At 45.6% G+C, this 12568-nt stretch overlaps 1 protein-coding gene across 7 annotated transcripts in view; it reads left to right on the top strand.

Annotated features, from left to right (window-relative positions):
* LOC126365268 (adenomatous polyposis coli protein-like) overlaps positions 1–12568 on the top strand; it is a 460427-nt gene that overhangs the window by 440319 nt on the left and 7540 nt on the right. For all 7 annotated transcript variants that reach the window (XM_050008130.1, XM_050008131.1, XM_050008129.1 and 4 more), the window contains exon 4: positions 12356–12501. In XM_050008130.1, coding sequence (XP_049864087.1) covers positions 12356–12501 — 146 coding nt within the window. The remainder of the gene's footprint in view (positions 1–12355; positions 12502–12568) is intronic.

Consider the following 12568-nt stretch of genomic DNA (forward strand, 5'->3'; position numbering starts at 1 on the left):
AGAAGGAAACAAGTGACAACAGAAGAGGGGGAAAACAATATTTTTGCTGCTGTCGCAATTGGTCGGCACGTTAGCTTCCGCGCAGTCACACGAGGAAGTGGCGTGAGTAGGCAAGCGTCCTACGCTTTCTTCATCGACATAGGTTCCAACACTACCACATCTCTCTCCATCAAGAGGTGACTGAAATAGACTGTGAGATTCGTGTTACATTCTGTACATGGGCATTAAGACAGGATATCCCAGATGTATCGTGTATCTAGTTCAATGATGAAGCCACATTTACCAATCATGGCCAGGTAAACCACCGAAACATTCCCTGTTGGTCCGTTGACAATGTCTGTTGGCTTCGTCGGAATGTCAGCGTCCAAGGAGAGTAAACGTGTGGTGTGACATAGTGAACCACTAGCTCATAGGACGATGTTTCGTAGACTGAACAAAGAACGCGCACGATATCTCAGCCTCCTAAGAGACCATCTTCCAGAGAGGAGACGTTCCTCTGCAGACTAGAAGGAACCTGTGGTATCAACGTGATGGCTGTCCAACAAGTAATGCACCAAGTACTACAGCACGTCCCCACGAAGGCTCTAAGCACTATGGGACTTACCATCTGTAGTCATCAGTCCCCAAGACTTAGAACTATTTAAACCTAACTAACCTAAGGACATCACACACATCCATACCCGAGGCAGGATTCGAACCTGCGACCGTAGCAGCCGCGCGGTTCTGGACTGAAGAGCCTAGAACCGCTCGGCCACAGCCGCCGGCCAAGGACATTCCAACTCTACCCAATGACATACAACGACGTATTACTGCAGCCTTCTCGGACATCTCCTCTGAAATGCTAGCCGTGCTGGCAGTCGTTCCATACCGGATTGTAAACGCGTACTGCCGCTACCGGCGGTAATTTTGAACACAACTTCCGGTCAGAATCCACGCTCCGCGAGGTAGCCGCGTAGTCTAGGGCGTCTTGTCACGGTCCGGGCTCGAGTCGTGTGTGTGTGTGTGTGTGTGTGTGTGTGTGTGTGTGTGTGTGTGTGTGTGTGTGTGTGTGTGTTGTCCTAAGCGTACGCTAGATTCAGTGCTTAAGCAGTTTAGCTTGAGCAGTTTAGTCCCATAAGACCTTACCACAAACTTCCAAATTTTCAGAATCCACATAACTAGTGTATGCACTTGCGTTGTTCTTTAGTTTCGTGCCACCACACGTATTGCACAAGTGTTAGTGTGGGAACTTTTTAAAACACCATATCTCGTAAACTACTCGCACTAGAATCCTACAACAAACACCACTGACATTATGATTTGCTCTAATTTTAGTTTAAGACGTGTTCCATTTAAAAAAGTGAACTTGGACAAAAATACACTTTCTACAGTCTCTTGATAGGCTAACAATACGAGCCCCTGGCTACCAATCCATTTAGTGATAACGGCACATCAGTAGATCTTTCCATTTCCTCAATATTCACGGTGCAAGTTTTAGGTGATTCACCCTGTATAATATCCGATCCAGCAGATCGCCTTGGGGAAGACCAATACTAGATCTAAGTTGTAATTTAGAGTGACAAATAGTATCTGTTTTGCAACAGACACTGAATAAACCGCGTCAGTCGGTAGTCCTCACTTTGCTAGTTTCTTATCATTGACTGTATAGTAAGCAGCCGTAAGATTGACAAAAGGAACTCCTGTAATCTGCAGTCTGTGCTGGGCATAAGTACCTGCTAGTACTCGACTCTGGTGGCCTGAAACCTGACTCTTCCGTAATGATCTTCCTGTCGACAGCCAAAAACTAGATTCAAAAATCTTTCTCTCTAGCATTTTAAACGTACTAAATAGGTGTCATACAGGTTTGAAGTTCTTGGGCTTATTCGGTTCTTTGCCTGTTTTTAGCAATGTCACGCCTTGCGCCAGATATTTGGGATTATGATTCGGGCTTCACAAGTGTTAATCATTTCTAGGATCCAATCATAGTTACAGCGCCCAAGTTCTTTATTTGCTACAATTTCATGTCATCAAAACCTGCAGTTTTGTTACTTTTCATATGATGATTATAAGTGCATATTGCTTGATCTGTGTATAGAGTTCCTAGATGATCATTCTCCTTACATCGCTCAACTTAATTACTTTTTATCATTTCTTGGTTTTGCTATTGGGCAGCAACTAGTGTGCTTTTAGTTAGTGTTGACCTTTGTCACTTCTGAATATGAAACTGTACTATTAGCGTTAAGTTTTCTTAATAATTAGCAAGCTAGTGGACTACAACGTTTCCTGTGCAGACTTCAAAGGAGACAACGCCATTTTTCTGTTAGTGATGTTGATATGGCTTGGATGTTTTTCTGTTGTGCTCTCTCTTTGGAAGAAGGATCGTTTTCGAAGAGATGTTCATACTTCTTAAGCAGAGGTTTTGAGTCTTTATCATGTCGCGGTAAGTGCACTGTACTACATCCTTTTAAATGTGTTCATGACAGAAACTCTTTACTATCCCCACAAAATCTCCATAATTTCCTTGACCAGCCCTTATTTTAATGACTTCTTCATCCAGGTTCTCAGAAAAATAATCCCCGAGATCGCTTTTGAAGTTTTATAGTCCCCTGAATAAAATTTTTCTGGTTTAAAAACTGTTTCTACAGAGAATATAAAGCTCGGTGTTGTGTCCTTGGCAATGGTTTTGCAATACGTTTCTTGGTATGGTAAGTAACAAGTAACAAGTGCCGAGGCAAAAATATTATACGGGTTGTAACCGCTCTTTCATGGGCCACTGTTATAATAAGAGGACAACTTTGTCATGTACTCTTTTCTGATTTATGCATTCGGCGCAGTCTTTAGATTTTTGTCTGCCTCCTTATATCTCAAAGAACTACTATGAGAATTAAAGTGACCTATAGCGTGCTTTATTGGCTGAGAATCAAAACAACGTTTCTGTTAATTTGTATTCCTTGTTTGGCGGCCCGTAGATATATGTAATAGTTCCCTCAGGAGACAGCGACTCTTTCGTGAGTACGTGCTTGGCGAGCATGGGATCCCAAACTATTGCCAGCGCCTGCTTCCTTTCTCGTGCTGCAATCTCTCATCTCCGAATATCTAGCCTTCTCGTGATACCAGCCTTTGATGGGGACGCAGCCAAGCCCTAGGTTCTGCTTTCCGTTCTCCACACACTCATTCATATACTTTACATCACGTTTTGGGTGAATTAAGTTTTGATCCTTCTGGGTTTGACTTTCATTCCCAATTTTTTCTGTGATGTTAACCGATGGGGGAAGAAAGCCTTAAGTAAAGCATGCTGCATGCAGTGTTTAACCGTATCTGTGTGAACCCACATATGTTCTTACACAGAAACACGATAACGCCGATAGGTGTTACGAACCCTTTCGGTCAACGCAGGGATCACACTCCTTACGCCTGTGCTGCTAGCTCCCCATGCATGACAAGGAGGTGGTGCCCATCTTCCTCGTCCTGGAGCATCAGAACTCGCGGCTGGGTGGCGCTCTTGGGGGGGGGGGGGGTGTATCAGAGCGGATGTTTCTCACATGAAGCCTATCTAATTAAACCAAAGAAGATGGTAGTTATGAAATTCTGATACAGTTTAGAAATACCCACGCTGGCAGTTACTGTTACGTTGCTTTCCTATCCTAGCTACTCCCATGGAAAGAGGGCCAAATTAAACGATTGGGAGCGAAACAATTTATCCAATACCTGGTATGTACACAAACAGATGGATATACTTTATTGTGTAACACCCCACCTGTCACCTGTTTTTGGTGTGTGTTCACCCCAGGTAATTGACTAACAGAGAGTGCAAAACTGCCGCAATGTCGGATAACACAAAGAAAGTAATAAGGCCCTGTGACTTCTGATTGAACTGCGGTGGCAGTGTTGACATTGATTGAGAATTGATCCCTTTTAATTAAAAAGGGCTGCACATTGATGTTATGTTCAGCTATTGAACACCAGATGCAAATGTTGAACATAAAATTAAGAAGTGGCTTGCGGTTTCAACCGCTTGGTTGAAAACAGATGCAGTCGATTAGCACAGATTCATTTTAACTCACGACCTTCAATCATCACATTACATGACTCTCTTAAAAGGCAGTGGTAATAAATTGCGTTTGTGTGGAGTAAAGCACAATAAATAAAAAGTAATTCCTATCGACTGACCCAGGCGTAATGCGAAGTGCGAGAAGAATTCTACAATACACTGCCCATGAAACCCTTGTGGAAACTTTGCTGACATGATCCATTAAATTAATCAGTGGCTGGAGTGGGCGCAATATCACCGAATTCAGTGTGGCGGCGCGGCGTCGTCGTTATTCGGACGTCGGCCGACCTCGTGGTGCTGCAAGGCTGCACTCGTCTATTCACTTCTAACTATCTTGCTCACTACGTAGCTGAACGAAAACTTTCTATCTCCAAGCTCAATCGTCCCGTTTGCTAAGTCCTAAACTGCTGACATGCTCACTCTCTCTCAGACAAGCTGAGTGAAGAACGCCACGTCCGCACTCTAGGTAAGCTGGAAATGGAAGACCTCTAAGGAGACTTCTCACAGTCCGCTCTTCGCCTCGGTTTCCCCTCCAGCAAAATCACTTACTCCAATTACAGTGCAAGTCGCATTAATTGTGTGTCGCTTCCCAGCGCCGACCAATGCCTGCTCTGGGAAGTAAACAAATTCCCACAAAATTTCCCTTCCTCTCAACTTCTGCTATTTAGCTCCACCCAGGCCACCCATCAAGGTTAGCGTCTGCACAAAACACCAATTTTTCCGGAATTCTGACTCCCAGGAGAGTACTTCAAATTCCTTGGTCCTATGTTCCATCGGAGGCCACCGTATTTCATTCTGTCGCTCTTCACCTGATTTACTTCCGACTCTGCGGACCGCGAATTCAGTGTGAAGTTGCTATAGTCACGAACACGCATATTTTGGTCTCTGTTGACCGCTCCACCGTACTTTGCATGGCTTACTCGCCTGTTTCACTGAAAATGGGCTTACAGACATTTATCAACAGGCATACAAGTTCTCCGTCTGCTTCCCGGTACACCAGCATGGGATCAACCACCCACTCACCGTCGCTCATCTTAAGGCAACTGGAGGCCGTGCCCCGTTACTGCTTTCTCAGAGTTTGAGCCGCTCTAAGCTGCCTATTGTCACTTCCCTTCACCGCTCCCCCGCTGGCCACTGTCAGTTCTGAATACTGCCCTGGGATAAACTAGCCTCCAGTAAATCGACGCATTTCCACAAAGTTTTCATGTCGTGTGAATTACTTTAAAAATCATCACCTGACATTAATTATTCCAATACGACCATACTATACCCTCTACAGGATTCATTGTGCCTTGTCAGTCATTTTTGTTCAGCCCTATTGTTCGCTCAACGTGAGTTGGGTGATCTTTAATGACTTCATGTAAGGGGCATAGTTCTTGCCATCTTACAATTGCTACGAAACAATTATTTTTTGTGGAACCCATTGAAGATAAACTTAGATAAGTTAAGACATTGTGAAAAACGCGCACTGGATCGCTACCAATTAAGGCCTCATCGGTTGCATAATCTACAGCTCTTCAGACAAGTGATTGACTGAGTGACATAACGGATACTATTGTCCCTCATAAAACTTTGAATATGGTCCAAGGAGTCAGCTTCCACAGAGAGCAAACACTTCAACGAGGAGTTGCGGGATAATCTTGAACAGCGAGGCATACATTTTGTTCAGTGCAATGAAAAAGGTCCTAAGGATAATCGATGAGATATAGGCGCATTCATTTTAGCTTTTAAAGGAAATTCCCTACCAGAAAAGGTTAAAAGTAGGGTGTACAGGTCACCCATCAAATATTTGGTCGTATGTCATCCCACTGCATGGCGGAGGCGAAGTACGAAAAACTGCCGACTCTCACTCAACGAAGATAATCGTTGCAAACAACCGCCTTTGGATGTCAACTGTACGGAGCACTGCATTTCATATTCACCGGTGTGCTCAGTCTTGAAGAAAGTAAAGAGTATAGGAGAAAATAAATCTATCGACGACCTGTTGTACACTCGGACGCGAAGAAAAAATTATGAACACTTACATCCTGTTGACGTGATTACCAGTTATCTCCTCTTCTTTCTAAATTTGCGTTGTTTAAAAATAATACGATACTTTGATCGAAATTCCCCAATACTCTATGGGTATGATGGCCCTGTGAAGGCATTTGGAGGGATGTGTACATTGGTTCGAACAGATGTCGTCAGTGAGTGGATTCCCCTTAGTACCACATTGGAAGCAATAGTGTTGCTGGTGCAAACAACCTCAGGGAATCATCCCATTTGTTACGTTTATTTACTTTCAGCCAGGCCACTTATTTACGATGGGTTGGTCACCCTAATCCAACAACTGCCCCCCCCCCCCTTTTCTGCTTACTGCTTGAGGACTTCGATGAGCACCACCAACTGTGGGGGGAGTACCACTTCTGGTTGTGGCCCTCTAATTAACTAGCATCTTACCGACCATGATCAGCCTCCTCTTTCTGATGATACTCCTGCCATTTCCATGGCAGCTTCTCAGCTGTCGACTTTGACCTTGTCCACCAATCTTGTGACTTCGCTACATTCTTCACTACATGGCGACCTTCGTGACAGTGACCACTTTTAAGTGATCCTGTCGCTTCCTCGCCACCGCCAGATGGCAACTAGCGATTTTATGCCTCTGCTGTTAGTTTCACCCCCCCCCCCCCCCCATCCTCCGTGTCAGATTGTGCAAGATGTCTCCAACGCGATCACCTGGGCCGCTGGAACCGCTGTTTCTCTTTCTAGAGGTCCCAACCATTTTCAGATGGTGCGATGGTGGGGCCAGAAACATTGCCGTAGCTGTTCAGGATCGACGACGAGTCTTGCAGCGTTTCCAGTAAAATCCTTCACGGACCAATTTCCTCATTTTAAGCGACTTCATACTAAGAATCATTATCTAATTAAACGTAGTGCAAAGGAATACTGGGAGTGCTACGCCTTCTCTCTGGTAGTCTGTGTCTCTTCAACCCAGGCGTAGGCCAAGCTCTGTAGTCTACTGCTCCACAAATACACTCCTGGAAATGGAAAAAAGAACACATTGACACCGGTGTGTCAGACCCACCATCTTGCTCCGGACACTGCGAGAGGGCTGTACAAGCAATGATCACACGCACGGCACAGCGGACACACCAGGAACCGCGGTGTTGGCCGTCGAATGGCGCTAGCTGCTCAGCATTTGTGCACCGCCGCCGTCAGTGTCAGCCAGTTTGCCGTGGGATACGGAGCTCCATCGCAGTCTTTAACACTGGTAGCATGCCGCGACAGCGTGGACGTGAACCGTATGTGCAGTTGACGGACTTTGAGCGAGGGCGTATAGTGGGCATGCGGGAGGACGGGTGGACGTACCGCCGAATTGCTCAACACGTGGGGCGTGAGGTCTCCACAGTACATCGATGTTGTCGCCAGTGGTCGGCGGAAGGTGCACGTGCCCGTCGACCTGGGACCGGACCGCAGCGACGCACGGATGCACCCCAAGACCGTAGGATCCTACGCAGTGCCGTAGGGGACCGCACCGCCACTTCCCAGCAAATTAGGGACCCTGTTGCTCCTGGGGTATCGGTGAGGACCATTCGTAACCGTCTCCATGAAGCTGGGCTACGGTCCCGCACACCGTTAGGCCGTCTTCCGCTCACGCCCCAACATCGTGCAGCCCGCCTCCAGTGGTGTCGCGACAGGCGTGAATGGAGGGACGAATGGAGACGTGTCGTCTTCAGCGATGAGAGTCGCTTCTGCCTTGGTGCCAATGATGGTCGTATGCGTGTTTGGCGCCGTGCAGGTGAGCGCCACAATCAGGACTGCATACGACCGAGGCACACAGGGCCAACACCCGGCATCATGGTGTGGGGAGCGATCTCCTACACTGGCCGTACACCTCTGGTGATCGTCGAGGGGACACTGAATAGTGCACGGTACATCCAAACCGTCATCGAACCCATCGTTCTACCATTCCTAGACCGGCAAGGGAACTTGCTGTTCCAACAGGACAATGCACGTCCGCATGTATCCCGTGCCACCCGACGTGCTCTAGAAGGTGTAAGTCAACTACCCTGGCCAGCAAGATCTCCGGATCTGTCCCCCATTGAGCATGTTTGGGACTGGATGAAGCATCGTCTCACGCGCTCTGCACGTCCAGCACGTACGCTGGTCCAACTGAGGTGCCAGGTGGAAATGGCATGGCAAGCCGTTCCACAGGACTACATCCAGCATCTCTACGATCGTCTCCATGGGAGAATAGCAGCCTGCATTTCTGCGAAAGGTGGATATACACTGTACTAGTGCCGACATTGTGCATGCTATGTTGCCTGTGTCTATGTGCCTATGTGCCTGTGGTTCTGTCAGTGTGATCATGTGATGTATCTGACCCCAGGAATGTGTCAATAAAGTTTCCCCTTCCTGGGACAATGAATTCACGGTGTTCTTATTTCAATTTCCAGGAGTGTATACAGAACTGTACCGTGTTTCTTAGTGTAGGGTGATCTTAGTACTGACACATGATCTATTGCTGAACACCTTGCGACCCACTTTGGTATCATGTCAGTGTCCTTACGTGACTGCCTTCCAAAGGCATAAGTGCCAAATTTAAGATATCCCCCTGTCCTTCACCCTTCGCCATGCCGCATTACATAATGAACTTTTCACTGACTGGCGACTTCTTAAGGCTGTTGTCTCGTCTCAGAATACGGTTTCAAGCCCTGATTTCATTCACAGTGAAATGATTAGACATCTGAGTGTTATCAAATGGCTTAATCACGTCAGGATCTCCAACCATATTAGGCTCGAAAGCGTCTTCCCTTCGGAATGGCGAGACTGTAACATCGTCTCTATCCTAAAGCCAGACAAAAGCTTAACATCCATAGACAGTTAATGGTCGATTAGCATCATCAGCGTGTTCTGCGATCTGCTTGAAAAGAAGGGTGCCCCCGAATTATGCTGTGTTCCCGGACCTCTTGCCGTTATAGCCCCCTGTCATTGCGGTTTTCGTGATGAGCAGTCGACAGTCTGGTTAGGGTGGAAACGGCAATCAGACAGGTTTTCCTCTAAACGTAAACACCATATTGCAGTGTGTTTTTGATCTACACAAGGCATACGACACTACCTGGCACTGTCACATTTTACTTAACCCCCATGACCGCGGATTTCAAGGTTCCGTACCGATTTCTATTCGTCAGTTTTTATCCCACCAGTTGTTCAAAGTTAGGGTTGGTCCAACACTCAGATCTCCATAGGTCAAAGAGAATGTCATTCTGTAGGGCTCCATTCTGAATGTCACGCTTTTCCTCATTGCCATCAATGGGCTAGTGAACTCTGTTGGCACCCGGTCACCCCTGCACTGTATGTCGAAGACCTCTGCATTTGGTACGGTTCCCAGTCTGTAGCCCTGGCTGAACGCCAATTCCAAGGCACCATCCAGTGAGCCTGATTTGGCCCTTTCTCGTGGTTTTCAGTTCTCTTTAGACTGCGCGCCTTGCAGACTGTTGCTCATATCCGGGCGGGATAATCCTTCATCCTTCATCCTGCCTCTATATGCTAAACGTGGTCTTCTGAATTGTTTGCTTCTTATGTTGACAGATGACTCACGGACAACTGAACTGGTTCTTTTTCTCGGTAAAAGTGGGTTTTATTCTTATATATAACGCTTTGCCGTCGGGGCGGGAGCATGGTGATTGGGGGCGTCTCTTGCCACATACTGGGTCAGGAGGACCCCCGACCCTGACTCGTATGCTTGTTGCCTCTGCCATCCACCCTTATATCTGTTTTATTGCTTTTACGAGGTTTTGCGGTTTTTTCTGCTGCACTGTTTCCTGTTTTAGGAATAGCGCTGTTGATCAGTAGTTGTGCTATCCCCCTCTTTAACGCTTTTCCTACGATGGATCAGGGCTGGAATGGCTGTGGGAGGGCCTGCTCCCTTTGCATGCAGAGTACTGGGGTAGGCCGAAGTGCGGCCTTAACTACTTCTCACGTCTTGTTTTATTATTTATGGTCCAGATGTTCGTTCCATTTTTAAATTTTTTCCTTGTACTATTCTGGAGCCCTCGACTAGGCAGCAGTCTTTACTCTTTTGCTTTCTTCTCCCGTAATCGGGTTGGCTAGGGTCAGATGCGGGTGCAGTTTCTCTCCATGACTGTGCGCTGAGATATCACTGGTCAGCTCTAACGTACGCACCGATGCGATCCATTTACTCTTGCTTCTCTATAAACGATGTTTCAGCTTTCTCATCAGCATTGCCGTCAATACCCCGCTTTTACCACTCCTACGTATTTCATCTGATCACATTCCTGGTGGACGCCACTGCGTCCGGATGAACGAACCCCTGACTGAGGGGCTAATGACCGCACTGTTTAGTTCCTTACCCCCAGTCACTCAAATGTAATTGTGAAAGACTCAATTTCAGTCATTAGGATTTCGATGTCATCTACGCAGTTCATACCTGCAGTCAGTTTGTCAATATCCAGTTTTGTAAACATTGCACGCCATATTGCTGATTAGCTCCTTCCAGGGCAAGTTTCATTCCATTCGCACTCGGTCGACGATGGTTTAGTCCTCCGTGAGATTTTTCGGGTAGTAAGATATTACATTTATGTTTCATGCACAGTAATGTTTCTGCTGCTGCAATCCCCTCAGTATTAACGGATATTGGAGCTAATGCTGAATCCGACAAACACCGTTTTCAGTGCAGCATTGCATTGCATTGTCTTTGTTAGCGGAAGATCCGGCCGTTGAGGTTGTTCTCAGTGTTGTGTAGCGTACGCCCGATTGTTTCGCAGCTTCGAGGAAGCATATTCCTGGTACCCCACGAAAGAGGATGGTGAGTAACCTTCAAAAACGGCCATACAGTAATTCCAGGGTGGAAGAAACAACAAGCAGCACTGTACTGGATTCAAGGAAATGTTTTCAAAGCAAGATCTACGTCATTGCTTCTAAGTGCTTGCTTTCAATGACTTACTAACTCAGTAAAGCAAGCACCGACTGAGTCATGGCGTAAACAACAGTACTCAAAAAGTCCCGAATCTAGTTTACCACAAAGAAGTCAAGAATATACCCAAGCTCTACAGTTGAAAAACAATCACAAAGATGACATTGAAGCAATAATACACGACTTTGAGGAGTAATACTTGAAACTACCTCAACTTGCGCGCAACCATACAAAAAAAAATGTATTGCAGTGCATCCATGTCCGAAGGAACAGGCATTGCATCGTCATTCTGAATAACACAGGCGCTGCAATATCGAATTTATCCGCCGACTTTAGAGTAAAATGTCTCCCCTGTACAAGGATATACATAATGGATGTAAGAGTACAGACACATGGTTGACGAAATATGGAAGATTGTGTCTGGCCGTGAGTCGTTATGGGATACCGAAATGGTAAGGCAACCGTTTGCGATAAGCGGGAAATTCGTGTTCGACTTCCGGTCCGGCACAAATTTTTATTGTCGTCATTCCAATATACAGCTGATCGTCGCCTATATTCGCAACTGCAAATAAATTTCGTGTAGAGCTTGCTGATAAGATTTCTACTCTACGCCATCTGTGACTACATTCCTCTCTCCATCCAACGTACAGCTGTGCATTTACTTTCTGGGATTTCAGTGATGATCAAATTTGTTTGTAGCATTCGTCCTTCTGAGAACTTGCGGCTGGTTTGCCACGTGTACAAAATTTCTAGTTTAGTTCATGGACATAAATAGCAAAGGGAAATTTATCTAGGTTTCTGTTTTCAAGACAAGCTGCATCTCAATTTCCGCCCATATCCTCTGTGATACGTGAAACAGTTTTTTAACGGAAAGTTGCTCTAAACACTACAGTAATTTATTAAGTGTGTATAGATATTTGAACGGCTCCTTTATATTGTCATGGTCCCAAACAACTATATTGTATAAATATTCTCCACTGTGCAAGTGTTGAAGCTGAAAACTCGATACCGAACGAATGATGAATATATGCTACGCAGAGGGCAAGAAACTTAATAAACTTAAGTCATTTGCATAATAGAAACTGTTGCTTTGCATTTTTGATAACTTAAATGTAAGTGCAGAGTTGATCAGTATTTTGTTGTATTCTTCCAAGAATGAGTCATACAATTTGCAGCGGATTGCACGGTGCATTGTATCTTTCTCACAGATTAAAACACTTGTAAAGACTGGGACTCGAACCTAAACATTTGTCGATTTTATTATTATCATCATCATAATCTTGTTACAATACTCCAAGAAAGCATTCGAGCAGGTTCGAGTCTCATTCCATCACAGTTTTAATCTGTCAGCAAGCCTCATTTATGTTGTTGAATAAATGTAATGTGAATTCCCTTTTCTTTTTCAACAGCTCGCATAACTACAAGTATTAGTTCGGCGCTGGCAGTTATCACATCGTTTTTTGACACGCAGTTCACTTATTGCTCCATGCAGAGGAGACAGAAGCCAAAAAATGTGCACGAACAGGTGTCGGACATCGAGTATATCATACCGAGAGTAAGACATTTATTTAATGGTAACTTCAGATGTCGCTATGTAATGTGTAACAGCGCACGATCGCATT

The sequence above is a fragment of the Schistocerca gregaria genome, chromosome 1 (assembly GCF_023897955.1).
Source record: "Schistocerca gregaria isolate iqSchGreg1 chromosome 1, iqSchGreg1.2, whole genome shotgun sequence".
In the NCBI taxonomy this organism is placed as follows: Eukaryota; Metazoa; Arthropoda; class Insecta; order Orthoptera; family Acrididae; genus Schistocerca; species Schistocerca gregaria.